The sequence below is a fragment of the Hippopotamus amphibius genome, chromosome 2, assembly GCF_030028045.1.
Source record: "Hippopotamus amphibius kiboko isolate mHipAmp2 chromosome 2, mHipAmp2.hap2, whole genome shotgun sequence".
In the NCBI taxonomy this organism is placed as follows: domain Eukaryota; kingdom Metazoa; phylum Chordata; class Mammalia; order Artiodactyla; family Hippopotamidae; genus Hippopotamus; species Hippopotamus amphibius.
In genome coordinates, this window is record NC_080187.1 from 21,344,608 (window position 1) to 21,371,188 (window position 26,581).

The window sequence follows — 26,581 nt, forward strand, 5'->3', positions numbered from 1 at the left end:
CTTATAAAACAGTTGAAAGGAAAGAGCACAGAGTACCCAGGATAGTGTACGACACACAGCAAGCAGCCTCTCCATATACGTAATTACTATTAGCATAGATGATTATATTCTTCAAACATATACTATGTGTGTTTTGGGGTTTTTTTTTAACTTGGTGCATAACATTACAATTCTCTCTAAGATTGTTCTCTGACCACAAATTCTGAAAACGCTATGATTGACACTAGAAACTTCAGTTTGGCTTTTACCATATCATCAAACAAAACTTTTAAATAGTTCAGCTCCTTAATCAGCAATATTAAGGAGTTACTGTTCATTTTTAAATGTGATAATGGCATTGTGGTTGTTTTTTTAAGCTATCTTTTAGAGATTTATAGAGCTGAGATGAGATGATGTCTGGGTTTTGCTTTAAAATCATGCACTAGAGGAGGGGAAAGTGGGTGAGGGAATAAATGAAATAAAATTGGCCATATATTGATAATTGATGAAGCTGCGCTGTGAGTACGTGAGAGTTTATTACACAATATTTTCTAACTTTGCATATGTTTGAAAATGTCTATAATTTCTTAAAAACTCACAGAACCTGCAAGCCAAAAGAAACCTTTCAGATCGCTGCATTTTACAGGTGAGGAAACTGAGGCCCAGAGCAAGGAAGGAACCTGTCCACAGTCTCACAGCAAGTTGGAGCTAAGCCAAAATCTACTGCTCTGAGGCCTGGTACTCTTCAGCTCCCACTGTGATCACCACCTGAGCTGAAATCAGCCAGCCCCTCCCCAGAACTTCCTTGTAGATCATCTTGTTTCTCTAACACACATTTACAGCCACCACTGGAAGGATCATGAGAATTCATGAAGCAGATGCTCCCCTTTCATTTCCTATCAGTTTCAGAATATAACTGCTGGGACTTCCCTGGTGGCACAGTGGTTAAGATTCCACCCTCCCAATGCAGGGGGCCTGGGTTTGACCCCTGGTCAGGGAACTTGTTCCCATGAGCCGCAACAAAGATCCCACATGCGGCTAAGACCTGGCACAGCCCAAAGAAAGCTTTTTTTAAAAAATGTAACTGCCGCATATTCAGCTGGATGATTTATATAAAACTACATTATAAATGCTATGAGAGGAAGCCTGAGGCCTGCGGCACAAGCATACTGACACAGGAAGGGTGTGGCTTTGGAGCCCTTTATCACCTGTGTGAGCCAGTCACGTGTACTATAATGTGGTTTGGCACCAGGCTACCTGGATCTGCATCTTGTCTTCACCACATGCTGGCTGTGTTACCTTGGGCAAGTTACTTAACCTCTCTGTGCCTGTATGAGACATTAATAATGCCTACCTTACGTGCTGTTGTGAGGATTAAATTAGATAATGCATGCAATATGCTTAATGTCCACACACTTAGCGGACATTAAGTGCATAATAAACATGAGCTACTATATAACCTTGGGCAAGTTCCTCAGCCTTCGCAAATCTCGGTTTCCTCTTCTCTGAAGAGAGGGACAATTCCTACCTCTCAGGGTCATTGTGAGGATTAAATGAGATAATACATGTAAAGAGCTTGGCACAGAGAAGCGTTCACAAATGTTTGTTTCCTTCCTTCTGTAATTGTCCTTCACGTTGTTAAGTTGCATGTCCGTCCTTCAGAGAAGCACAATTTGATTTGAGAGTGTTCAGCAGGGCAGAAGTTTCCGGCAATCGCTCTGTCTGTCCCGCGCAGCCCAGAGGCCTTCTCATTCAGAGAAGGATCAATACTATGCCACCTACCCGCTGAGCCAGTCACTGCGGTGCTGGCACCTTGAGCAGGGCCATCTGTTCAGAAAGCAGGCCTGCCTGAGCCTGTTCTGTCCCTCTTGAGCTTTGGGTCGGGACTGTGACCATGAGTTTGACTGTGTTTTGTTTAAGAAGGAATCTCACTTTCCCAAAATAGGCAACAAGTGGAGACACTGCCTCTGTCACGCTGCCTCACTGGGTGCTGACTCACTTTCCCCAGCCTCACTTTCTTTTCCAAAACCCGCCAAGTGCTTTGCTGCCACTTCTCCAGCAGGCTCTGCCTGGCTCGCTCTGCTCTAGCAGGAGAGCAGGTCACAGTGGAGGCAGCAGAGAGACTCCTCAGTTTGGTGTCTGCCTCCATCCAGGAGGCTCGCCAGGCTTCCTTCTGTCTCTCTGCCACTCCTCCTCTGTCTCCTTCAAGGCTTTCAATTCCTATGCCCACTCCTTCAAGAGAGGACTCTGACCCATCATCCTTGGTGCCCACTGTCTTCCTGGGTGGTCTCACCTTTTCAAAATTTCACCCATCACCTTGGGGCCATGGCTCCCACATCTCCACAGACCTCTCTCTCCCCTGAGCTGCAGGTCAGCAAAGGCAACCCTCCTACACAGCTCTCAGCTGGCTGCCCTCCAGGCACCTCCACCTCACCGTATCCACAGCCGTGCCCTCTTCCCCTCCAGTACACTCTGGTTTAACTGGAGACGTCACCAGCTACCCAGGAGTCATCCTTGATTCCTCCTACTGCTCTCACAGCCAAGTCACCACTAAGTACTATTGGTTTAAGCTCCTAAATATATCCTGGGTCTGTTTCCCTCCTCTCCATCCCTAAATCATCTCTCTCATGGATCATCACAAGCATCTCCCAGCTTCTCCCCAACCTTCCAAAGACCTACCAGAGTGATAAATCTAGGTACACACCTGTCCTTGCCCTGATCAATATCCTTCAGTATCTCCCCATCGCAAGATTCCCAAACACCAAGCTGGCTGCATGAGGTCCACCCTGAGAACTTGGGTAAATGCATATTCCTAGGCCCTGCCCGTGAAAATTTGGATATAATCAATCTGATGTGTTACCTGGGAACCTATGTTCCTCACAAGCATCCCCGGTGATTCTGATGCATAGCCAGGATTGAGAACTACTGGCCCTTCTGAGAAAACTCACACTGCAAAGAAACCCTGCAGTACCATCCGATGTGGTTTACGCCAACCTCTTCATCTCCTCTCCAGCCAGTCCCTATTTTGTAACTGATCCTCTAGCAATACCAATGAGTTTTCAGATCCCTCCCCACTCCTGCCCTGCCCTCTGTACTCCCCTGGTTGAGTCTGAAGACTCTGAGGCTAAATACCTGGGTTCCCATCTTGCCTCTACAGTTCACTGGCCATGTGATCTTAAGGCAAGTTACTCCCTTCCTTAGCTTCAGATTCCTTTTCTGAAAACTTAAGACAAAAACATACTTTCTTTAGAGTTGTTTTAAGAACTAAATGAGATAATGCACTGTTAACCCCTGGCTTGTGGTCACTGGTTGCTCTTGTTATCAACATGGTGTCCTCCTCCTCACCCACACCCCCAAATCTCTCTCAGTGGTACCCTCCCAAGCAGGATAGTCTCTGATTGACCCCATGTGTCCCCCGCACCTGCAACAGTGTTACCACATGGGCAGCCAGGAAAAGGCAGCTCAATGAATGAGGGCTACAGTACCATGAGCACCAAGCCATGATAACAAGTAGGTACTCTATTGAAAGACAAATCTTTAATTATGAAGGTTGAGGAAGGCTCAATGTCAAAAACTATCAAATTTAGGGTACCAAAAGGCATCGAGCCCAAAAATATTTTCTGGGTCTAAGCTGGTGACTTGAGCTGATTTTCATTCACCTAGGCCCTTTACCAGTCACCATTCAGTTCTACAATTGTTGGACAAATGTTACTGGCCACAGAGTCTCCCAGATTTCTTGGGCTGCACCAGCTGCATGAGCCCCTGCTGCTCACAGCAGGCCCTGCAGTCAAGTGCTCCCTTCCCTTCCCTTCCCTTCCCTTCCCTTCCCTTCCCTTCCGTTCCCTTCCCCTCCCCTCCCCTCCCCTCCCCTCCCCTCCCCTCCCCTCCCCTCCCCTCCCTTCCCTTCCCTTCCCTTCCCTTCCCTTCCCTTAGCAGCTGATTCTCACCCTCACCACCCAGCACTCCTCCTCTGCTCTGTACTGGTCACCATTATTAATGGCCACATCTGTCTCCTGTGTCTTGGGCTGCCTGAAACCTGTTTGGATTCTCCTGCACAAAATTCTGTACCTCCTAAACTGGCCTCCTCATGGCAGCCTGAGCCTATCTCGCACGTTCCTGCCTCTTTACCTTCGCTTGTGCTGTGCCCCAGCCTGCAATGCCCTTTCCAACCTCCTCTCCCTGTCTTATACTCAAGCTCTGCCCCAAGTTCAAAATCCCACTTTTTACGTGAAGCCTTCCTTGATAGCCTCGGCCCATGATGAACTCTCCTTCTTCCCACATTTGCTGTCCTGTTACTTATTTCATTCTTTTATTCCTCCAACCAGTAATCACCAAACATCTGTGTGCTAGGGACTGGGTACAGTGGTGACTAAGAGAGAAATGGGCCCATTTTTCATGGAGCTTCTACTCCTGTGGAACTGAGCCTGTGTGTGTTGTGACTGCAATTTGCCTCCTGCAGAGCCTGGTGTCCCCTCCTGAAAGTAGGTGCCTTGAGAGCAGGAGACACATGTAGGCTGGTCGGCATCCCAGTGGCCAACACAGTATCTTGTTGATACCAAGGGCTCAGCAAATGCACCTTGGTAACATGACCCTTGGCATCACCTGGAATGACAAGGACTCAGGGGAGTGGCAGCCTTTCAAACTTAGCCACTACCATGCACTTATCCAACAAGCACTAACTGAGCCCCTTCTGTATGCTGGCCGCCTGGCCGCCACCCATGAGCCCAGAGCAGGATCTCCCTTCCAGCTCAGCAGTTCCCCTCACCTGGAGTCACCTGCCCTGTTCCACACAGTGACCAGAAGGCGCTTCTGTTCGTCTTCCTCTTGGACAGGACTGCAAAACAAACCAGTCAGAGTGTTAGCAGGGCTGAGATCCAGTCCAGACCTGTGCAGTCCATCATAATGGCAAATTTTGGAAATAACCTGAACATCCAACCATAAGGAGCTGGTTAAATAAACTAGAGCACAAACAGTGTGGGAGGTGAGTATTTATATTCATGAAAGAGTTTACATTACATTGGTAAGGATGAAAAGGAGGTTACAACACAATGTTATAGAACAATTCCATCTTTGTAAATACACACCCACACAAATTCAAAGATCTGAAAAGAAATACCACAAAACATATCAGTGAGTAGCAGGACTAGGAGTGTTTTCTCTCTTCTTCTTCATGTTTACCTATGTTTTCTATTTTTCTATAATAAGCAAAATTACCTTGTATAGTAAGGAAAATAACAAAATATGATTAATTTTCACCAATAACAAAATACAAAATGTCCATCACCTTCCCATTGGCCCCAGAGTTCAGGAATGAGGGGAAGAAATAATAACAATAACAATAACACCTGACACTGTTACACTGTCTCATTTACACCTCCGCTCCCTGAAGCTGGTACATAATTAGCTCCATTTTACAAATAAGGAAGCCAAGGCTCGGAGAGGTTAGCAAGTTGGAAAAGGGAGGGCAGGGAGGCGAAACATCCCTGAGCTTGGAAAATTCCTTCTGCTAAAGGAGAAAGTTTGGCCCGAGGCACAGTGGGAAACTGCCTACTTTTTTCAGGGATTGCCAGCCTCAGGCTGGGCATTTTAGTTATGAGAACCAGCCACGTGATACCTTATCACTGTGGACCTCACTGCTGGGCGTGGTGCCAGGGATGCAAAGACACAAGTAAATGAGAAAACAAAGACATCCTTTAGAAGTCACTGTTTTTCAGCTTAGATCTGGTTCTAGATTTGGCAAATAGGGCTGTTTCCAGATAAACACTCCTTCTCTCTCCTCTCGAGGGCCCAGCTGCGCCAGACTCTTACAAGAAGAAGTGCTCGTGGAAGACTGGGTCTCTGCAGTCTGGAATGGTCTGTGTCTTCTGACGGCGTAGTCGATTATCTTCAGGGGTCAAAGAAATCTTGAATTGGAGAAAAGTAAGGGTTAGCTGATCTCAGAGCCATATAATCACCTAAGCCCAAGGGCTGACTCTGCACATCTCCAAGTTAAAGGCTTCCCAGGTGTCCTTCAAACCAGCCTCTGCAGAGGACAGAGTGGAGTCCTCAATCAAATGCCGGGAAAGAAAGAGAAGCCCTGGGCCAGAGGCACTGCACGCAATCAGACGCCAGGGCAGGGCCTTATACGGTGGTACCAAGGAGGCCGCCCCAGTCCCAGGCAAGATGGGGTATGACGTGACCGTCTCTGCTCTTCCTCCAAGCAGAGAGGTTTCCCGCAAAGCACAAGGTCTCTTCTCTAAGTTCCCAGCAGCTGCTGAGTGCTCCCTTCCCAGGAGGCTCCAGGTCAGCCTCTGCCAAGGCCCCCCATCCATGCTCTTGTCCTAGTGCCATTCATCCCCACCTCAGGTTCCCAGCCTGCTCCTGACCTTGTCCAGGCCCACAGGGGCCTCTGACCAGCCTGGGGGCTTCAGGAAGAAGGCAGAGTGGTGCATCAGAGCCTGAAATTTGGCTGCTACGCTCTGAGAGGCGCCTGGACTTTGGCTCTGGCTGGAAGTAGGCTCCTTGCCCCTATGGGGCCTCTGTCTCCACTGCAAGGGCTCCTCTCAGATGGATCCTCCAGCCCTCAGAGACAGCCCCTCCACCCCACCACCAGAACTGCCATCCTGCCTCTAGCTTGGGGGAAGAGAGGGGTTAAGATGTTGCTTTTCATCTTGGGATTGCCTGTGGATTTCCATCAACCACACGCTCACAGTTCTCACCTATGTGGTGATGCACAAGATCACCCATAAGATTCCAGTCCTTGCAGGAAGCCCTAGAGACCAAGCCGGGCTAAGAGAAGGGGTCCAGCTTAGCTCAGGGCCTCATCACTAGGCCTGAAAAATGCCTACTGACCATATGATGTAACTGTAGCTGCCACCTCAAATGGCCCCAGACCCACAAATATGCTGGGACCTTGGAACTCAGTCCAGTGATGCGGTCCCTCACCACCCCCCACCCCACCCATACCCACCCCAACTTCCAGTTCATCATATACCTTCACGTAGGAATCACAGATGCCAGGCTCCTTGCTCATCAGGCCTTTGCCTTCTATGACTAAACAGAGAATTAAAATGTTGGGGTGGGTGTGTGGGAAGGATCAATACCAAGCTCTTAATTTACATACCAACCACTGGGTATTAACCCCTCTCTGGTCTAGCCCACTCCACCCATGTCCCACGCTCCGGCAGCACCTTCACCACGGCATTATAGGATGCATTCAATTCCCTGACTCCCTGGAAGGGAACATAAAGTTTACTGAGTCCAACCCCTCCTTTAATGGGGAAGATGAGGCTAAGAAGGGGACCCAAAGATAGTAAGAAATGTGCCCAAAGTCACACAGCAATGGGAATGACAGAGCTGGGTTTAGATCCCTGTCTTTTGACTCCTGGTCCAGTGCTGCTTCTACCACAGAAGACTGCCTCATGGGATGGAAGGGCCAAGCTGGAGAATATAGCCTGCCACTTACTAGCCATGTGAGCCAGAGCAAGTTGCTTCACCCAAGAGACTGAATTTGCCATTTTGTAATGGGTTAGTGATAATAATATCCACTTCACACGGTAGTGTGTGCAGACTAAATGAGATCATGTGTCTAAGGTGCTTAGTAGAGGGCCTGGCAAAGTAACTGCTCAACAAAAGTTTGCTAAAGAAAACCAGAATAAATAAAGGCAAGGGATTGGCGGGGGACAGGGGGAGGAAGGTGCAGGTCTGGCCATGAAAGCAAGTGGGCTCGTTTGCCTGAGGTCTAGAAATCATACCGTAGACCTGACAGAAGCTGAGTCGCTTTTCTGTTTTCTTTTGATTGAGCCCTAGGACTTGGCTCAGACAGAGCCCCTGTGGTCTGAGGCGTGAGGCCTGGGAAGCCAAAGGAGAGAGGGGAAGAGGCTGGAAGCGATGAAGGGCCTGAGACTGGGGTGAAGCCAAAGCAAACTGTGCAGGACAAATGGACTGGGGGAGGCCAAGATGCACTTGCCAAAACTGTTTGCACAGCTGGAGTCAGACTCTGGCAGGCAAAGAACCCCACTCTGCTGGTCCTTGGGAACTTCACCTTGCGCCCCCCCAAGGCCAGGACCGGAGGACCCCAGGCGCCTGCTGGTCTACTCTCCCTGGTATCCTAGCTACTGTTCCTGTGTGCAACCTTCCTGTGGGTGTGGTTCTTGAGGGCGGGATCCAGGCCTGACAAACCCCTAGGTCTCCCTGGCCCCCCGTGGAGATGAGGCAGACATGGCCACCACCCTCCCTACACTCCCCATCTGCTGAAGAAGACAGACCCTGGACACACTAGGGTGACACAGTGCAGTCAGGACTGTGATGAGGACACAGAGGAGGAAGCAACAAACTCAGCCCTGCAGGTGGGTCAGGGGGTGATTCCTGGAGGGGAAAAAATGAGGCAAAATGAGCCTTCCTTCCTGAGTCTTACTGGGATTAAGGCAGGCATATTTTTTACAAAGTCAGAGGAAGGGAGACTTACTTTTCAAAAGGAGTTCAAAAAGAAGGCAGGCTCACACGCAAGGAACAGCGGGTGCGAAGACAGAGGTGTGAGCAAGCACGATGCAATCTGCAATGGGGCGGGGGGGGGGGGCAAGGAGGGCACAAAACTGGACACAACAGGGGGTGGAGGGTGCCTGAACAGCAAGAGCCAGGGCGGGTGGAGAGACAGGCAGGGCCTGTTTCCACAAACAAAAGAGTGGGGCCAGGACAGGATCGCAGTAACTATTTGTGTGCTGGATGGAAGGATGAACAAATGGATAAATGGTAGGTAAAGTATAAAATCCTCTGGGTGGCACATGAGACCTTCATTGCTGGGCCCCAGCTTACCCCTGCACCCCTTCCTGTGCTGCGCTGCAGGCACGTTAGACAGTCCTCAAGTGCATCGTGTGCTCTCTGACCCCAGGCCTTTGCACCTGCAGCTCCCCCAGCGTGGAGTGCCCAGCCCACCTGCTCCCCTCTGCCTGGCCAAGCCGGGTCCTTCTTCAGGATGAAGTGTGCACATCACCCCCTCTGCCAAGTCTTCCCTGCCATCCTATCAGCACCACCCAGACAGAGGTGGGTGCTTCTCCTTGGCGTCCCCAGCCCCTAGCACAGGGCCAATGTTCAATCACTACTTTTGGAATTTATGGTTTTCTATCTTATTTAACAAACAGTAATACAGGTTACCACATGCTGGGCACTGTCCTAAGTGCTTTACTAATATTGACTCCTTTAATCCTTGTCACAGCCCATAAGATAGGTATTATTACTGCCATCCAGCGGATGAGAAACTAAGCTTGCTGAAGTTCACTTGGCAAGAAATGTATCAGAGCCAAGATTCAGACACGAGCAGTCTGATTCCAAAGATGGTGACCTTAGCCGTGACACTGCTATCAGTGAATGAATGGATGAATGAGAAAGAGAGAAGAAAGGAAGAAAGAAAGAAGAGAGGAAGGATAAGGAAGCTCTTCTTCAGCACCACTCCACTGGGGCCAAGGAGGATGTTGAGGTGCCCAGGGACAGCTCTAGCCTGCCGTGGACTCTACACACATCAGAACAGGACCAGGGAAAGGGCTCTAGAAGGAGTCCCAAGTGAATACCCACTTTTTTTCAAAGACACATGGCAGGACACTATACAAAGATGAAAAAGAAGGCTTGGCCGTGGTAATACCTCCACCCATCCGTCCCTGGCTCCATGTAGGAGGCCAAGTAGCCCACCCCTTTCCCGGTGAGCCCGACACACAGCCACACTCACTGTGGAGCAGCAGGACCCGGTCCTGGGCATCGATGGACAGCTTCAGCTGACCTGAGGAAACAACAGGAGAGACAACATCACCTCATTTCCTTGCCAGGTGAAAAATGGAGTGACGTTGATGGGAACGCACTTTTGTTCATGTGAAGCAATTCAAAGATTCATACAGTCTCTGGGTTGGAAGGGAGCTCAGAAGCCACCTAGTTAAGCCTCCTCACCACATCAATACCTCCAGCGGTGGTTTTCCATCCCAGGCTTACACCCCCCCAGTGATGGGGAGCTCACTACAAGGCAGCCCAGGTCAATGCTGGGGAGCTCTCACTGTTGGACAGTCTGAAAAGTTGTTGTATCCACATCTCAGTGACGCTAGATTGGAGCATTAAGCATCCTGGGTCTCAGTCAGAAGTCTATACTGGGGGGTTAGCCAAAGCTCTCCAGTTGTGACAAACAGCTAGCTGTGTTCTGGGAAGGCAATAACAATACAAGGACATAGGATGAATGAATTTGGGGAAAAGCAAATGGAAAGAGATCAGCTGTGGACACAGAGACCCTTCAAAGTCAATGCTACTGCCCCCAATTATTCCAACAGAACCCAGACCTCCCTAAAGAAAAGCTAAGGAGCTTTCTCTGACCTCAGCAGCTCGAGAAGCATCTGGACAATAGTTAAAAATTCAGCATCTCAAGCCCTGGCCCAGGCCTCCTGAATTCAGGTCTACAGTTTAACAAGATCCCCAGGAAGTTGCATGCACATTAAAGGTTGAGGAGCCCGGGACCAGAGCACACTGAAGAGTCTCTGAACACATTTCTAAGCTTGGAGAAGGCCCTCTTAAGCAGAACACAAAAAAGCGGAGGCCACAGGGAAAAGATAGATAAATCTGACTCCATAAGACTTTTAAAATGTCTGTTACAATTAAACATATCATAAACAAAGTTACAAGACAACAAAAGAAAAGCAAGCAAAGGACATTGAATTGGAAATTCAGAGGTGACAAAATAGCCCATAAATATACACAAAGATGCTCAACTTCATGTAGATCTGAGACATGCAAATTAACAATAAAATACCATCTTCCCCTGGTCTGATTGGCAGATAATCTAAAAGATGATAATGCCAAATGTTGGTAAAGATGCAGGATAACAGATACCCTCGTATCCTGTTGGAGGAAGTGTAAATGGAGGGTAATTTCTGACAATACCTATTAAATATAAATGTCCTTATCATTCAACCTAGCAATTATACTTTCCAGGCAACTATCATAGACAAAAACTCAAGTGTGTACAAAGGCTGGCATTACAGCATTGTAAAAAAATTGGAAACACCTGAAAAATCCATCAATACAAAAATGGTTAAATGAACCAACTATAGCTGTGTTGTGGGATAGAATGGGCTGATTTAAAGAACAGGGGAGCACTATAAGTCCTGGAATAGGAACAATATCGAGACAAGTTTTTAAGTAGAACAAGCAAATTGAAGAACAATACGCATGGTATACATTTCTGTGTGTGTGGTGTGGTGTGGTGTGATGTGGTGTGTGTGTGTTCTGAAAGGATGCCAAATTAAAAACAGTGATCACCTCTAGGGAAGAGACTGGGAATTGGAGGGAGGGAAGTCAAGAGGAATCTCAATCTATCACTGTTGTAGTTGTTGTAACAATACAAATATGTCCATGACCTATAGCACTTTTATAATTAAAAATAAAGAGGAAACACACAGACATAGAGAACAGACTTATGGTTGCCAGTGGGGGGCAGTGGGGGAGGGAAGGAATGGGAGTTTGGGATTAGCAGAGGCAAACTATTATATATAGGATGGATAAACAACAAGGTCCTACTGTACAGCACAGGGAACTATATTCAACATCCTGTGACAAACCATAATGGGAAAGAATGTATACACTATACATATATAACTGAGTTACTTTGCTATACAGGAGAAATTAACACAACATTGTAAATCAGCTATACATCAATAAAATAAAATAAAACAAAACTAAAGAGGAAACAAATAAAGAAGGAAACAGGAGGGAGAGAGAAAAGGAGGAAGCAAGAAGGGAGGGGGAGGGGAAATATGGAGATAATCAAAGGACCAGGGATGGAAAACAGGTGAAGAATGAGACTGGATGAGGTTTTTCCTCTAGCTTTTCCAAGTTTTATTTTTAAAAAAATACAATATAGAAACAAAACAGAATATCAGGTCATCCTCATAGACACCCAGTGGCTCTCCAGCATGGATAGAGGAGAGAGAAAATCACACTCCTCTTCCTCAATGACATGTGGAAAAATCTCTCAGTCAGACAGATTTCTCCTAGAACCTCAAGAAGCCACTGAACTCCATCTACCCAGTGCACACAGGAGAAGGGCAGGGCTTTCCAGCCTGCAGCAAACCAGCCCATCATCCAAAAAGCCCTACATCTGCTCCATTCATGACAATCCTACCTAGCAGTTATCTGCCTCTGCTTGATCACCTCCAATGATGAGAAGCTCACTTCCTGCAATGAGAGCCCTGTGCCTTTTGAGATAGCTCTGATTGTTCAGTGTTCCATCTTTACTGAGCCAAAAGTGGTCTCTCAGTATGTTTCACTGACTATACCTCCCTCACTCTGCAGTCTCTGGACTCTCTCCTTTAGACCAAAGTCTAAAGTCCCTCCACCATTCTTCATGGCACAATTAGGCATCCCTCATCATCCCAACTGTTCATCTCTGGACATGCCCCATAAAACTGGGCCGGCGGTTAGGGCTTGAGCTTTGCTGCTGGCTGGAGGAAGGGCAGGCAGAGCACAGAAGGGATGGAAGCTCTGCAGCAGTCCACCAACACTATGATCTTGCCCCTCATACTTTGGGGTGTTTAAGCTACAAGCCCAAGCAATTCAGGCTCCAGAAAACCCTGGTCTAGTGCTTCACCCATCAGAAATCCCCGCTACTCTCCTGCTCAGGACACTGATCTCAGAAGGCCGGGAGGCCTGTTCCAGTCCCAGCCGCAGCTACCCTCCTCTCTCAGAGCCACAGTGTCCTCAGCTGTGAGGTGGAGCTAATAATAGGGGTTATGGCACTTTTGGAGCCATGTGAGATCAGATAACGCTGGAGGGTCACGTGGTCCTCGGATGAAAAGCACCAGAATTCATGGTATTATTAGCTCAAGGTCTGAGCAATTACCACTTTGGGACTCCCAAGAGCTGAGAAACCTCCTACAAAAACTTTGCCTGATCCAGCATGGGGTGGGAGAGGGAGGTTGGAAATAGACGAACAGGGCCAGCAGCCATGGACTGGATCTCATTAACCCAAAGGCATCTACATTTAACACATTTTTTTCTGAAACTATTACCAGTGCAAAGCCAACCCAGGCCCGACACATCTGGCTTTCCACGGTCATGGGAACCACTGTGCTTCCCAACACCTATTCCCTTCCAACAGCCCTTTCCCAGAAATCAGAACTGAAAAATCTCCCAACACAAATGGTCACGAACATCTGCTGGGCACCAACACGGCCTCAGGGAGGAAGGGCTGATCTGCACAATGCCTGCCCTCAGGGAACTCAGAGCCCAGTGGCTAGGACAGAGGCACGAGCAAGGTCAAGGGTGGAGCTGGAGCAGAGGACAGGCCTGGGTTGAAGACTGACTCAGAAATCACATGAGTCTGCACAGCTCCACGCAGCTCCACTTCCAGGCCCTGCCTACACCCTGTTAACAGCAGAGAAACCAAACCCAGCAAACCAAGCTCCAAGTCCTCAGGGCAGGACACGCCTTACCCCGGCCCATCCTCAGGCTCACAGATGAGGGACAGCAAGATGAAGAATGGGACCCTTCCCTCAGCCGTGCGTGTCCCCTCTGTCCTCCCCCTAAGCCCGTTTCATCGAATGTCTGAGGCTCCTGAAATCACCTTGCCCAACCTCCTCATTTGGTAGCCAGAACAGTCCTGCCCAGAGATGGAAGGTGACTTGCCCTGGGCCCAGAGGGACCAGGGTAGGCTGAGCCAGAATTAGAGACCAGAACACTGCCCAAACTCCAGCACCTTTCCTGTGCACTGAACCAGTTTTCCAGAACACTCACAGCCCTCTAACTGTGCACCATTGCAACTGCCAATGTAACCCTGGGGTCCAGGAGCAGAGAGAGCCATTAGACACAGGACAAGGTTTGTCCTTTGCTTGAGAAGCCATGAGGAAGCCCAAGAGAGGGCGGGCTCCAAGAAGTGCCTCTAAGTCTAGAGAAATGAACCACCAGGAGGAGAGGAAGTCAGACTGAATCCCTGGGGTCTTCAGCTGGTCTAGGTACTAGCTAATCAAGCCCCTCACAAGCCCCCCCAAACCTCTGGTCTTGTCAATATCCCCACTTTCTCCCCAGGCTCAGGGTGTGGCCTGAGAGTGTGTAGGAAGTTCAGGCCAGAGGGCCTGAAGTCATCCTCACTGGGTGTTCAGCAGCCCTGGAGAGGGCATGACCCCAGTTCTCACGGGGCTACAGTTGGGCACCAACTCTGCCTGCAAAGGGAGGTGGTGATGGGTGTCCAGAGAGGCTTCAGGAGTGCACCAGGGAGCAGGGGTCCAGAGATAAAGGGAGAACAGACAGGCCCCATATGGCAGGAAAAAATACCGGATGAGAGTGAGCTTCAGAAAGTACAGAGAAGGCAACGAACCCATATTCTGCTGGGTGCAGGACTTGGAGTTCTGGATTCACTGGACACTGTAGGGTAAAAGGTATGGAAGCCAGCTAAAGAAATTCAATCCAGCCGACCTTACTAACCAGAGGGCCGCAGGAAGATGAGCTCTGACTCTCAGTACACAGTCAGGAAGAGACCTACTCAGAAAACAAAGCAAAAAGATAGGGGCTGCACGGCACTGCTGGACTCAGGGGCCAGCAGGAAATGTGTCCTAGAAGGAGCTCACACCACCCAGGGATGTGCAGAGAATACATCTATGAGGGACTTGCCTGTTAGCATGGAGAAGCAGTCATTCCCCAAACTCAATTCACCCCAAAAGCAATTCCCAATTTAAGAACTGTCATGTGTTGGAAGCCACAGGAGGGAGGATGAAAACAGGTCAAATGTACCAAGGAGGCTGGGTCTACGTGGAGCCTGGCCAGCCGCTAACACTCAGAGAGGGTTATGCCCTGTTCATCCATTTCACTCTCTGCCCTCTAAGGGAGAAACGGCAGTGGTTCTGGGGAAGTGGAGCCACACAGCTCTTAGGATGTAGCCCTGTAGAATTTCAAGTATCTTGTTTTGAGGAGGGAGAATTTTGATTTCCATTTGCAGAAGCGGCCCTGGCTCTTGATGGTACCTGCTGGCAGAACAAAGTGAGCAGGGGGCTGCTGTGGTGGAACAAAAATCATGATGGGTTAGTTCTACCCTGTTCATTTGACTCTGCTTCCTGTGAACCCTGATTTTTTTTTTTTTAATAAATTTATTTATTTTATTGGCTGTGTTGGGTCTTTTTTTTTTTTTTTTTTTGCTGTGCGCAGGCTTTCTTTTTAGTTGCGGTGAGTGGGGGCTACTCTTCGTTGTGGTGCGCAGGCTCCTCATTGCTGTAGCTTCTCTTGTTGCGGAGCACGGGCTCCAGGCACGTGGGTTTCAGTAGTTGCAGCACACGGGTTCAATAGTTGTGGCGCATGGGCTTAATTGCTCCACGGCATGTGGGATCTTCCTGGAGCAGGGATTGAACCTGTGTCCCCTGCATTGGCAGGCGGATTCTCAACCATTGTGCCACCTAGGAAGCCCCGAACCCTGATATTAATGTGGCTGCCCAAGCTGTTTTTCCTTCCAGAAGTAGACTACACTGCCAGCATAAGTCTGCTAACATCTTAACTGCTACCTGCATAAGAGACCCACAGCAAAAAAACACCCAGCTAAGCCATCTCCAAACTCCTGACTCACAGAAACAGTGAGATAAAAAATGTTTGGTTTTTTAAGCCAGTACATAGTGGGATCACTTGTTAGATAACAAACATACCCATGTTGCCTCCACAGTTGGGTGGCATAAACCTGATTTCAATTCTGAAGCAGTTTCTCAATTTTAAAGATTGTTAAGAAAATACAGTTCTAAGATAAATCAGTATAATATGACCAAGAATAAAGAAGACTTCCAGTTTTTGAGGTCCCTGACTTTTTCTTTTCTTTTTTTTTTTATTTCTACATTTTATTTTATTTTTTTTGGGGGGGGTACACCAAGTTCAATCATCTGTTTTTATACACATATCCCCGTATTCCCTCCCTTCCTTGACTCCCCCACCTCGAGTCCCCCCCCACCCTCCCCGCCCCAGTCCTCTAAGGCATCTTCCATCCTCGAGTTGGACTCCCTTTGTTATACAACAACTTCCCACTGACTATCTATTTTACAGTTGGTAGTATATATATGTCTGTGCTACTCTCTCGCTTCGTCTCAGTTTCCCCTTCACCCCCCGCCCCCTCCCATACCTCGAGTTCTCCAGTCCATTCTCTGTATCTGCGTCCTTGTTCTTGTCACTGAGTTCATCAGTACCATTTTTAGATTCCGTATATGTGAGTTAGCATACAATATTTGGCCTTCTCTTTCTGACTTACTTCACTCTGTATGACAGATTGTAGTTCTATCCACCTCATTACATATAGCTCCATCTCATCCCTTTTTATAGCTGAGTAATATTCCATTGTGTATATATGCCGCATCTTCTTTATCCATTCATTTGTGGATGGGCATTTAGGTTGCTTCCATGTCCTGGCTATTGTAAATAGTGCTGCAATAAACATGATGGTACAAGTTTCTTTTGGGATTATGGTTTTCTTTGGGTATATGCCCAGTAGTGGGATGACTGGATCATATGGTCATTCTATTTTTAGTTTTTTAAGGAACCTCCAAATTGTTTTCCATAGTAGCTGTACCAACTTACATTCCCACCAACAGTGCAGGAGAGTTCCCTTTTCTCCACACCCTCTCCAACATCTCTGGTTTCCAGATTTTGTGATGATGGCCATTCTGATTGGTGTGAGGTGATACCTCATTGTGGCTTTGACTTGCATTTCTCTGATGATGAGTGATGTTGAGCATCTTTTCATGTGTGTGTTGGCCATCTGTATGTCTTCTTTGGAGAAATGTCTATTTAGGTCTTCTGCCCATTTGTGGATCGTGTTATTTGCTTTTTTGGTATTAAGCTTCATGAGCTGCTTGTATATTTTGGAGGTTAATCCTTTGTCCGTTGTTTCATAGGCAATTATTTTTTCCCATTCTGAGGGTTGCCTTCCTGTCTTGTTTATGGTTTCTTTCACTGTGCAAAAGCTTTTAAGTTTCATGAGGTCCTTGACTTTCTTAATAAAGAATTTTGATAGATTTAAACCATACTCATTATTACCAAACTTCAAAATCTGGAAATGTCCCACATTAACCCAAGGACAGCCCAGCACATTCATGAAAATGCTTTACTTGCAGAGCAAATGGTTTTCTTTCATACACATTTGTGACAACACTATAATATATAGAAAATTCACACTATCCTGCCTTTCCCAATTCTCCTTTAAATTTTATAATAATAATTTAATCATATCTATAAAGTCATATAAGTTTAATTCCAAAATTGTCAGTTTTATCACATTTTATAAATTACTCAGCATTTTTATCTGTTTCATATTACAGACTTCTCCAATTAAGTATGTTATTTTATAGTGATTAGCACCTGTTATGCGCTGGCTAATAGCTTTGAGCCATACAATGGAGTCAATCATTTACTTTCATTATTTTTTATTTATTTATTTAGGCTGTGCCGGGTCTTAGTTGCGGCATGCAGGATATTCACTGCAGCATGAGGGATCTTTAGTTGCAGCATGCATGCAGGATCTAGTTCCCAAACCAGGGATCACACCTGGGCCCCCTGCATTGGGAGTGTGGAGTCTTACCCACTGGACCACCAGGGAAGTCCCCTATTTTCATTATGTTTTACTTTTTCATTATTTTTTTCCACTATCAAATGAAGTTCTCCAGAAGAACAAGTTTAATATGAAAAACAGAAAAGAAGAAGCATGGATCTCTAAGCAAAGCGTGGGTTTTGGAATCCTTAAGACCTGGTTTGGGTCCCGGTTCCACCACTGATGATCCTCAGTCACTACATCCTCACTTTCCTCATCTGTACAATGGAAAGAATAATAATAACACAGCTCTAATAGAGCTGTTGTAAAAGTGGGAACTAATATATGTGAAGCACCTGGCAAACAGAGGGCATTCCCACTGAAATGACAAAAGGAAGGGAGGAAAGAAGGAAAAGAGAAAAACAAGTCAGAAAAATTAGCAAACATATGTAGGGGACTTCTATTCCTGGGATGACAAACTCACTGAGGAAATCTAGAAAAGCTAGACAAAATATTTAAAAGAAGCTTCTTGGAGATATAACAAGATAGAGAGGAACTACGAAGCAGGATCTCAGGGGATGGAGGTCCATGGAATTAAGTTTACTGTTTTCCTGGGCTAATTTTCTCCTGGGGGTATTTTCAAATTCCAGAGGTAACAAAGTCTGATAATCTGAGCAGAGTTTCTGACTGCCTCTTGCGGCTGGAGGAACAGGAGTTGGACACCAGAAAATGTCAGGAAAAGTAGACTTTATCTCCACTAGAAATAAAGAGAAGACTTCATAACAATAAAAGAAGGCCAGAATAATAAGAGTTTCAACTCATCAGAAATATAATGTTTCTAAATTTGTATGCTCTTAATATTTCTTCAAAATATATAAAGGAAAAAAAATGACATAATTATAACAAGAAATAAATTTACAATCATAGTAGGAATTTTAACACACTTCTCTCAGTAACTGATGGGGGAAAAATCAGCAAGGATATAGAATATACGAACAACATAAGTAGTAAACTTGACCTAAACCTGACATATATAAAGAACACTACACCCACCTACTTCAGATCTTTTCAAGTACACACAGAACATTTATAAAAACTGACTATAAACTGAGCCACCAAAGGACTGAAAGGATGCAGAGTACATTCTCTGCATGAAAGGAAAATAAGGAACAAAAACCTACTAAAATCCCCAATATTTGGAAATTAAGAAATATACTTCCAAGTAACCCATGGGTTCAAGAAGAAATTACTTGAAAGTTAGAAAATATTTTGAACTGAATAATAAAGAAAAAAACTATTTACATATCAAACATGAGGCTTCTGGATACTGGCAATTTTAACCCCAGTGAAAGTTACACAGTATTTGCTTCATGATAAATCAATGAACTGCACATCATTTGGAAGGACACTTTTCTGTATGTGCGTTATGTTTCATAATAAAAAGTTTTTTAAAAAAGAACATACAGAGCAGAATTGAAAAAGGGAACAAAGGCCAGAAACTGAGAATTTCTGGACGCTCCCAAACAAATGGACTCCAAATGACAGGAAAGCCAATAAATGCTGAGGACCCTAACCAGCAAATGACGAGCTCCTGAGAAATGGTTGGATGGGTTTCCCAGCCAAGCCCAGGGAATGTCCTGGGCTCAGAGCAGCAGGGAGAGCCAGGGGCAACTAGCTGGCAGAAGATGTGGCAGGGCCTGACTTCACACTACCCAACACATCATCCTGCCTGGCATCTGTTCCCAAACTTCATTCTCACTACAGAAAATGGACTTTTTATCTCTGTGGCTTCTAATGAGAGGCGGAGAAAGGAGAGGGACAGGTCCCAGCTAACATTGTACTACCAAAACAAACATGGAAAAACAAAGAAAATGCCCAGCAAATTAATGACATTCCTTAGTCTACTCTGCCTTCAGAACCACATCTTTCTGACTTCCCTCTAGCAAACCAAAGATTCCAGGCACTTTCTCTAGAGCTTACAGGCAGAGCCGCTGCCCACAGCTTTCATCTTGCAGGTTCATTTGGGGATAACAGTTCTAAAGGGAGTTGGGTTGTGTCATCCAATGTCCATAGCTACCTGCAGCCCTCAGAACACGTCCAGCCTGCCTATCACCTCCTGGCTCAGACACCCTGGAGGAAAGGCAACCTGTTCTCTCCCATGACCATTCACCACATTCAGACCCTGGACCAAATCCCAGGTAGGTTAATTATCTGTTGCCTCAGGCAAGCTAATAAGTTGGTATACTTTCAAGAAGATATTCTTTAAATATTTATCAAGTATTTTTATGAACTTGGGTTTACATTTTCTATATAAAATATTATACCTAAAATTCATATGGAAAATAAAGGAACCCAAGATAGTCAAAACAATGTTGAAAAAAAAAGAACAAAATTGAAGGATTCACATTTCCCAGCTTCAAAACTAACTACAAAGCAACATAATCAAGACAGTGTGATATTGGCACAAGAACAGACAAACAGATTAATGGAATAGAATTAAAAGTCCAGAAAGAAATTCATGTATGTATGGTCAATTAATTTTCAACACAGGTGCCAACACCATCCAATGATGATAAAATGGTATTTTCAACAAATGATGCCAGGAAAACTGGATACCATATACACATCAATAAAGATGGATCCTTTCCTCACACCATATACAAAAAATAACTCAAAATGTTTTTTAAAAAAATATGCTTTTAACTCAAAGACCTAAATCTAAGAGTCAAAACTATAAAACTCTTAGAAGGAAACATAAAGGTAAATCTCTGTGATCCTGGATATGACAGGAGATGCTGAGATTTGACACCAAAAGCACAAGCAGCAAAATTTAAAATGGATTTACTGAACTTCATCAAAATGAAAAACATTTAAGCTTCAAAGAACACTATCAAGAAAGTGGATCAAAAACCCCATAGATTGAGAGAAAATATTCATAAACAGTATCTGATAAGGGACTAGTATCTAGCATATATAAAGCACTCTTACAACTCAATAATAAACAAATAATCCTTAAATTGGCTATTTAAATTAATTTCAAATTTTTTAATTTTTAAATTCAATGGGCAAGGAATCTGAATAAACTTTTCTCCAAAGAAGATATACAAATAGCCAATAAGCACATGAAAAGATGCTAAATAGCACTGGTCCTCATGGAAATGCAAATCAAAACCACAATGAGATACCACTTCACATCCAATGGCTAGAATCAAAAAGTCAGATAATAGCAAGTGTTGGTCAGGTTGTGGAGAAATCAAAATCCTCATGCCTTGTTGATAGAAATGTAAAATGGTGCAGCCACTCTGGAAAAGAGTTTGGTAGTTTCTCAAACAATTAAACATACCATTTGATCTAGCAATTCTACTTCTAGGTATATACCCAAGAGAACTGAAAACATTTGTCCACACAAAAACTTGTGCATGAATGTTCATAGCAGAGCAATATTCATAATAGCCAAAAGACAGAAACAAGCCAAATGTCCATCAATGAATTAATAAACAAAATGTGGTATACCCACACAATAGAATATTACTGAGCCATAAAAATGAATGAAGTACTGATACATGCTACAACATGGATGAACCTTGAAAATATTATGCAGAGTGAAAGAAGCCAGTCACAAAAGCCCTCATATAATATGATTCCATTTATATAAAATGTCCAAATAAGCAAATACATGGAGACAGAAAGTAAATTAACGATTGCTTAGAGTTGGGGGACAGAGGGGACTGGGAATTAGGGGTAATAAACTAAAGGGTATAGTGTTTCTTTTTGAAGTGATAAACATGGTCTAAAATTGACTGTGGTGATGGTTACAGAACTCTGTGAATATAATGAAAACCATTTAATTGTATACTTTAAATGAGTGAATTGTATGTATGTGAATTACATCTCAATAAAGCTATTTTTTTAAGTTAACAAATATACTAATAAAGCTAAAATATATAATCCTAAAGGGAAAAAAAAGCTTATGTGCACCTATTATGGCTTCTTCAAATTATATCATTTCTCATAAATATAACATCCCTCTGGAGTAGATGGGTTTGAGCTCTAGTTTACTTACTCCCCTCCCTTGAAGCCAGGCCACCTCCTTACAAGGCAACTTAATGTATGGCCAACTAACATTACTTGAAGGTGCCCTTTATTGGGGGACAAGGAGCTGTACTCATCTGCACGCATGCACGCGTGCACACACACACACACACACACAAATACAGAAATCACAACATATTCCATATAGTGTTCTCCCCGAAAAAAAATTCTGGTCAAAATAATTTTGTTTCTTTTTAGTTCCAGAGCTGCTGGAAATTTAGCTCCCTCTACCTGTTTGTGCTCGGGAAACTACCAGCTAAGCAAGCAGCTTCATGTGGTTCCACCAGGGTAAAGCCCACTGCTGAAGGCCAGGGGCTACCTGCCATGCTGGGGAAAAGCCAGTGAACTGAGGAAAACTTAGCAAAGACCTTCATTTTTAAGGGAGTCCACACTGGCTATCAAACTGAATAGCTGATAACCAACTGACTCCGAATCCATAGCTTCCAAACCTGGCTAATTGTCAAAATACTTCTGTGGCTTCTTAAAATTAGATTCTTTGACTCCACCCCAGACCTATTAAACCAGGATCTCTGGGAGAAGATTCTAGGAATTTGTGTTTTTAACAGGCTCTCCAGGTGCTTCTGATAATTGGCCACATTTGATAACCACTGATAAGACTCTTCATTCACAAGCAGACAAGCAAAGATTACTCAGTGTACAAACAAAATCAGCAGCCTGGAAGAGGGACGGCATTTGTCAAGGAAACAGTTAATGCAGGAAACAGGAGAAAACTTTTCCAGTGTCAGTCCTCGGAGAGACTTGAGAGGGGGCTGTACACATGAAGCAGGAGGCTCCCCACCCCATCAGGTTCCTGCCGGCCCGCTGCACACTCAGGTCACAGTCACTGATTCAAGCAGCAATCTTCCCGGATACCCACCCAATCCAGCCCTGAGGCCGTGGCTGGGCAGGGCATCTACTCCCTGCTCGGTTGGACCCTCCCTAACTTCCCAGATCTGGCGGGGAGATTTACTCAATACAAGAATTATGGGCTGATACAAGAAAATATTCACATTATACCAGTAAGGAAAAGAAATGGGTTGCAAAGCTGTACATATAATAGGATCTCAATTTCGTTAAAATTAGTCATACACACACACATACAAATAAGTCTGGAAGGATATAAACCATGTTAACAATGGCCTTCTCTGGGGAGTCAGATTACAGGTGATTTCACTTTCTTCCGGCCACTGTTTTCAACAATGAATACATTATACCGTGATAATAAGGAGAAAAAAACAAAATATTTTTTACTCTTTGATCAGGACACAGCTAAGAAAACAAGGCCTCACAGCTCTCTGCCACTCCTTCCTGACCACCCCAGCCCCACCAACTCAGAGCATCCCGGAAACTTCCCTTATCTGGTGGAGTCCCACATCCTCGTGGAGGCAATACGAACTGCCTCCAACGGTTGGGAGGATTAAATGAGATGATGCAGGGAAAGCACTTGGCACATGGCATGGCACAAGATAAACGTGCAACAAATGGTGGTGAGTTAATTCCTCTCGTTGTTACCCTCTACAACTGGACTCATGAATTCCAGGATGCCAGACCACAGGCCATTTCCAGGGGCCAAGCCACTGCTTTTCCATCACTCCTTCTGCCCCTAGAGAAGAAGGCAGGTTGCAAAGAGCCAAGTGTGCTGATAGAGGTAAGACTGAAAGTAGGAGAGCCAGGGAGAGCATAACTCCTTAGGTGCTCTGTCTTTGAAATGTGGGCAAAGTCCACTTATGTTGCAGTAACTGCCCCAACTTTCATAAAGAAAATTGCATAAAAGTTTTTTTTTAATGTGCTGGACATATCATCTCAGAAGGCTTGAGCTCAGGAACCAAGTGTGCAGCTAGCTCACTGGGAGACCTTCTTGTCTGGATCTCAAGTCTTCAGAGAGGAGATGTAACTCCCTCCCCACAGAGAGTTGCAGAACCAGTGAGGGAACGAGGGCTGTGAAGAGCTGTATGCTAGGACAGAGCTAATTAACTTTACTATGGGGACTTGGAAGGTCCAGGTTTGCCCAGATCATTGGGACAGCTGCTGCCCAGCTGTTGTTTGGGGGAACCCACTCCTGCTATCTAGGGGCTTGGGAGCAGGAGCCTACTGCCCACTTCTTTCTGCCTCAAGCCCCCAGGGCGGCCCTGGGATGCTGCTGAGAGCCCAGTAGCTCCTGGAGGAGAGAATTCTCCCATCTCTGCTGCTGGTCAGGCATTGACTGGAGCCGGTGCGATGCGGCCTCCAATGTGAGCGCACAGGAAGCCAAGGCCACCTGGGCTGACCCAGCACCTGTCCTGTCCCTGAGCCAAAGGAAAGAGGACAGAGGAGACCTCGAGATGTAGTAACAAGGCCTTGATTTAACCCTGAGCTGCTTGTTAATGGGAAACTCAGTGGTGGCAAACCCGATCTCTGAAAGATTAACTGGGGCATGATTATTTCAGCCAAGTGAGGCAGAACCAACTGCACTTGGCACCAGCGGCCAGACAGCAGGTGGTGCCCAGCGGCCTGCTCGGCCTGAGCCTGTGCCCTGAGTCCCTCCTGGGCGACCACGGGAGGTAGGCGTCCCCCAAACAGAAGGATGGCTACTCCCTGCCTCACCTGCCACCGAGGGGACTGCCCTCTCTGGGCGCTGCGGGCAGGGTGAAGCAGCCCCTGGCGGCAGCCGCCGCGGGCACTTACCAAAAGTGGTGAGGTAGAAGGACGAGCCCGGCTGGGCGCGCCGGCTCCCGAGGGAGACGCGGTGCAGGGAGCGCTCCATGGCAATGGCCCCGCTCCGGCCGGGCCGGGACGCCTGTAACTCGAGGCGTCTGTGTTGCTCCCAGTAACCGAGGCAGCAGGTTCACCCGCCCCCGCGCCAGTGTCTCCCCTGCGGGCGCGGGAGGCCGGCTGCAGCGCGCGTTTGAACCGGCGGGCGCGCCAGGCCCTGATTGGCCCGCGCCGGTTTGAATGGGGAGATTTCCACCTGACCCATCCGCCGCCGGCCGAGGGGAGGAGGCGCCCTCAGCCCATCTGCGACAGCAGCACCGCGGCCGGGCCGGCGGTCCTCCACGCGGAGCCGGCAGGATGGGTGGCCCCACCCGAGGCTCTGGCTCAGGGCTCCGGGACCGCTCTGGGCTGCAGGGGCCAGCCCCATGCCAGACTCGCCGCTCCTGGCGCGCCCACTGGGCAGGCTTGGCCTGCTCGTCCAGCTCCCCCAGGCCAGCAGTTAGCCAGGTTTGCAACATGCTTTGAAGCTCAGACCTATAATCACCAGACCCAGCAGGGGCAGAGGAGCACCCTCCTGGCCCAATAATGCAATGGGGTTTGGAAAAACGTTCTTCATGCTTAGACCTCCACCCCCTACCAGCTGCAGGCCCCTTCCCTCATCCTGGCCCCTCCATCTCTCTCCAGCCTTCTCTTGGATGAGAGCAACCTGGCGAGGTCCAGGCCAGAGCAGCTTCCTCCAGCCAGCTTCATGGCCCCCCACGGGCCGCCTGGCACCATGGGACAGGACAGGCCCCCAGCATCTGAGAGGACAGAAATGCACAGTATAGTATGTGGAGGAAGTAGGCACTTGCAATCTCCAGAGCCTGGTGTGAGGAGGCAGAGCTGGAAGGAAGGTCAGCCCCTGCGCTGCTTTGTCGGCAAACATTCACGGGATGCCTCCTGGGAGCAGTTTCACACCGAGACATCTGCTCTGCAATTCTCTGAATGTTGCTGCTGTGGGAGGGAAAGCTGTTGGTCTTGTGTAAATCTAAAAATGGGAAGTGTCACAAGTTGCCAAATGGATATTTGTGGCTCAGTGATCCACTCAACACAAGGTTGGGGGATGCAAGGGAGATAGTCGGGAGAAAAGTTATTTGTGTTGAGTACCAGGTACCAGTGGCTGAGCTGGGCAGTTTACACACATCTTCTCATTTAATCTTCACAGTCACCCTAGGAAGTATTAGCCCTAATTTACCAGGGAGAAATCTGAATCTCACACAGAGAGGGCAGGTGACTCCTCCAAGGTTGGCAGAGCTGAAATTTGAACCCAGATGTGTCTGTCCCAAAGGCCATCCTCCTTCTGTTCTTCCTTGGCCTCCACACCTGCCCCATGGCCAATGGCAAGTGGAGGTAGCAGATCTGCCTTCTTGAGGCAGGTAAGGAAACTAGATGCCACAGGGCCAGCTGGCCACCAGCGGGGAGTAGAAACTGGAGAAGGAGCCCAGAGATCAACAAACTAGTGGTCAAGTGCAAATGAGTCACATAAAGGCCAGCAGATTGTTCAAATCCTGGCTCATTGTGAAGCCCTGCTCTGCTCTTCCCCCACCGCCACTCTTTGAGCACTGCCCTTAGCAGGGGCAAGCCTGCTCCCCTGGCCCCAGCCCAGTGAGAGACAGACTTACCTGCACCCTGGACTTGAGCAGGCCTGATCCTCCTCCTGGGTGGGGAAGTCTGAGTCCAGGCATCCTTTCTGGGCAGGGGAGTATCCTGGCTCTGCCACTCCATCCAGCCAGGGAAAATCGGCAACCTGCAGCTCAAGCCACAGGATGCAGACAGGACACTGAGGCTGGAAGTGCTGCAGACTGTGGGACCAAAGTGGGAGCATGAGTCAGGCATGGCCTGAGGACGCCCCCTGAGAGGGGGGTTCACCCCAGTAGGAATCAGAAAGTACGATGTTCAGGAGCCTGGGCAAAGGGAGGCCCACGAAGGGCAAAGTGATGTGCCCAAGGTGACAGGGGCCCCTTGACAGCTCAGGGACCACTGTAGCGCCTGCACTAAGGGAGACCACCTTGGACTCAGGAAACTGTGAGCAACCAGCAGATACACATTCAGGAGGCTGGAAGCCAGCAGGAGAGCTGGGCAGAGCTGCATTATCTGCATGTGGCCTGGGGGAGAAAAGACTGAGGCCCATGCTTGGCACTTCACCCCCACTTAGGACAAACGGCCTGCTGCCCTGCAGGTTCCCTCCTGCCTCCTTCTGCCCCATCAGCAGCTAACCTCTTCAGGAGGGAGATCCCAGTGCCACCCTGATACTGATCTGACTCCTGTGGTGGCACAACC

General features: G+C 47.1%; 1 protein-coding gene across 4 annotated transcripts in view; it reads right to left on the reverse strand.

Moving 5' to 3' along the window:
- The window catches only part of RGS3 (regulator of G protein signaling 3), a 141,081-nt gene that overhangs the window by 99,727 nt on the left and 14,773 nt on the right, over positions 1-26,581 (reverse strand). Inside the window, exons 3-7 of one of the 4 annotated variants that reach the window (XM_057724643.1) lie at positions 25,924-26,103; positions 9,680-9,730; positions 6,953-7,011; positions 5,788-5,882; positions 4,745-4,813 (exon numbers count right to left, since the gene is read on the reverse strand). In XM_057724643.1, the coding sequence (XP_057580626.1) occupies positions 4,745-4,813; positions 5,788-5,882; positions 6,953-7,011; positions 9,680-9,730; positions 25,924-26,103 (454 nt within the window). Of the gene's footprint in view, positions 1-4,744; positions 4,814-5,787; positions 5,883-6,952; positions 7,012-9,679; positions 9,731-24,235; positions 24,742-25,923; positions 26,104-26,581 lie in introns of those variants that run through there. The other 3 variants (XM_057724645.1, XM_057724649.1, XM_057724646.1) reach the window with 3 other exon arrangements.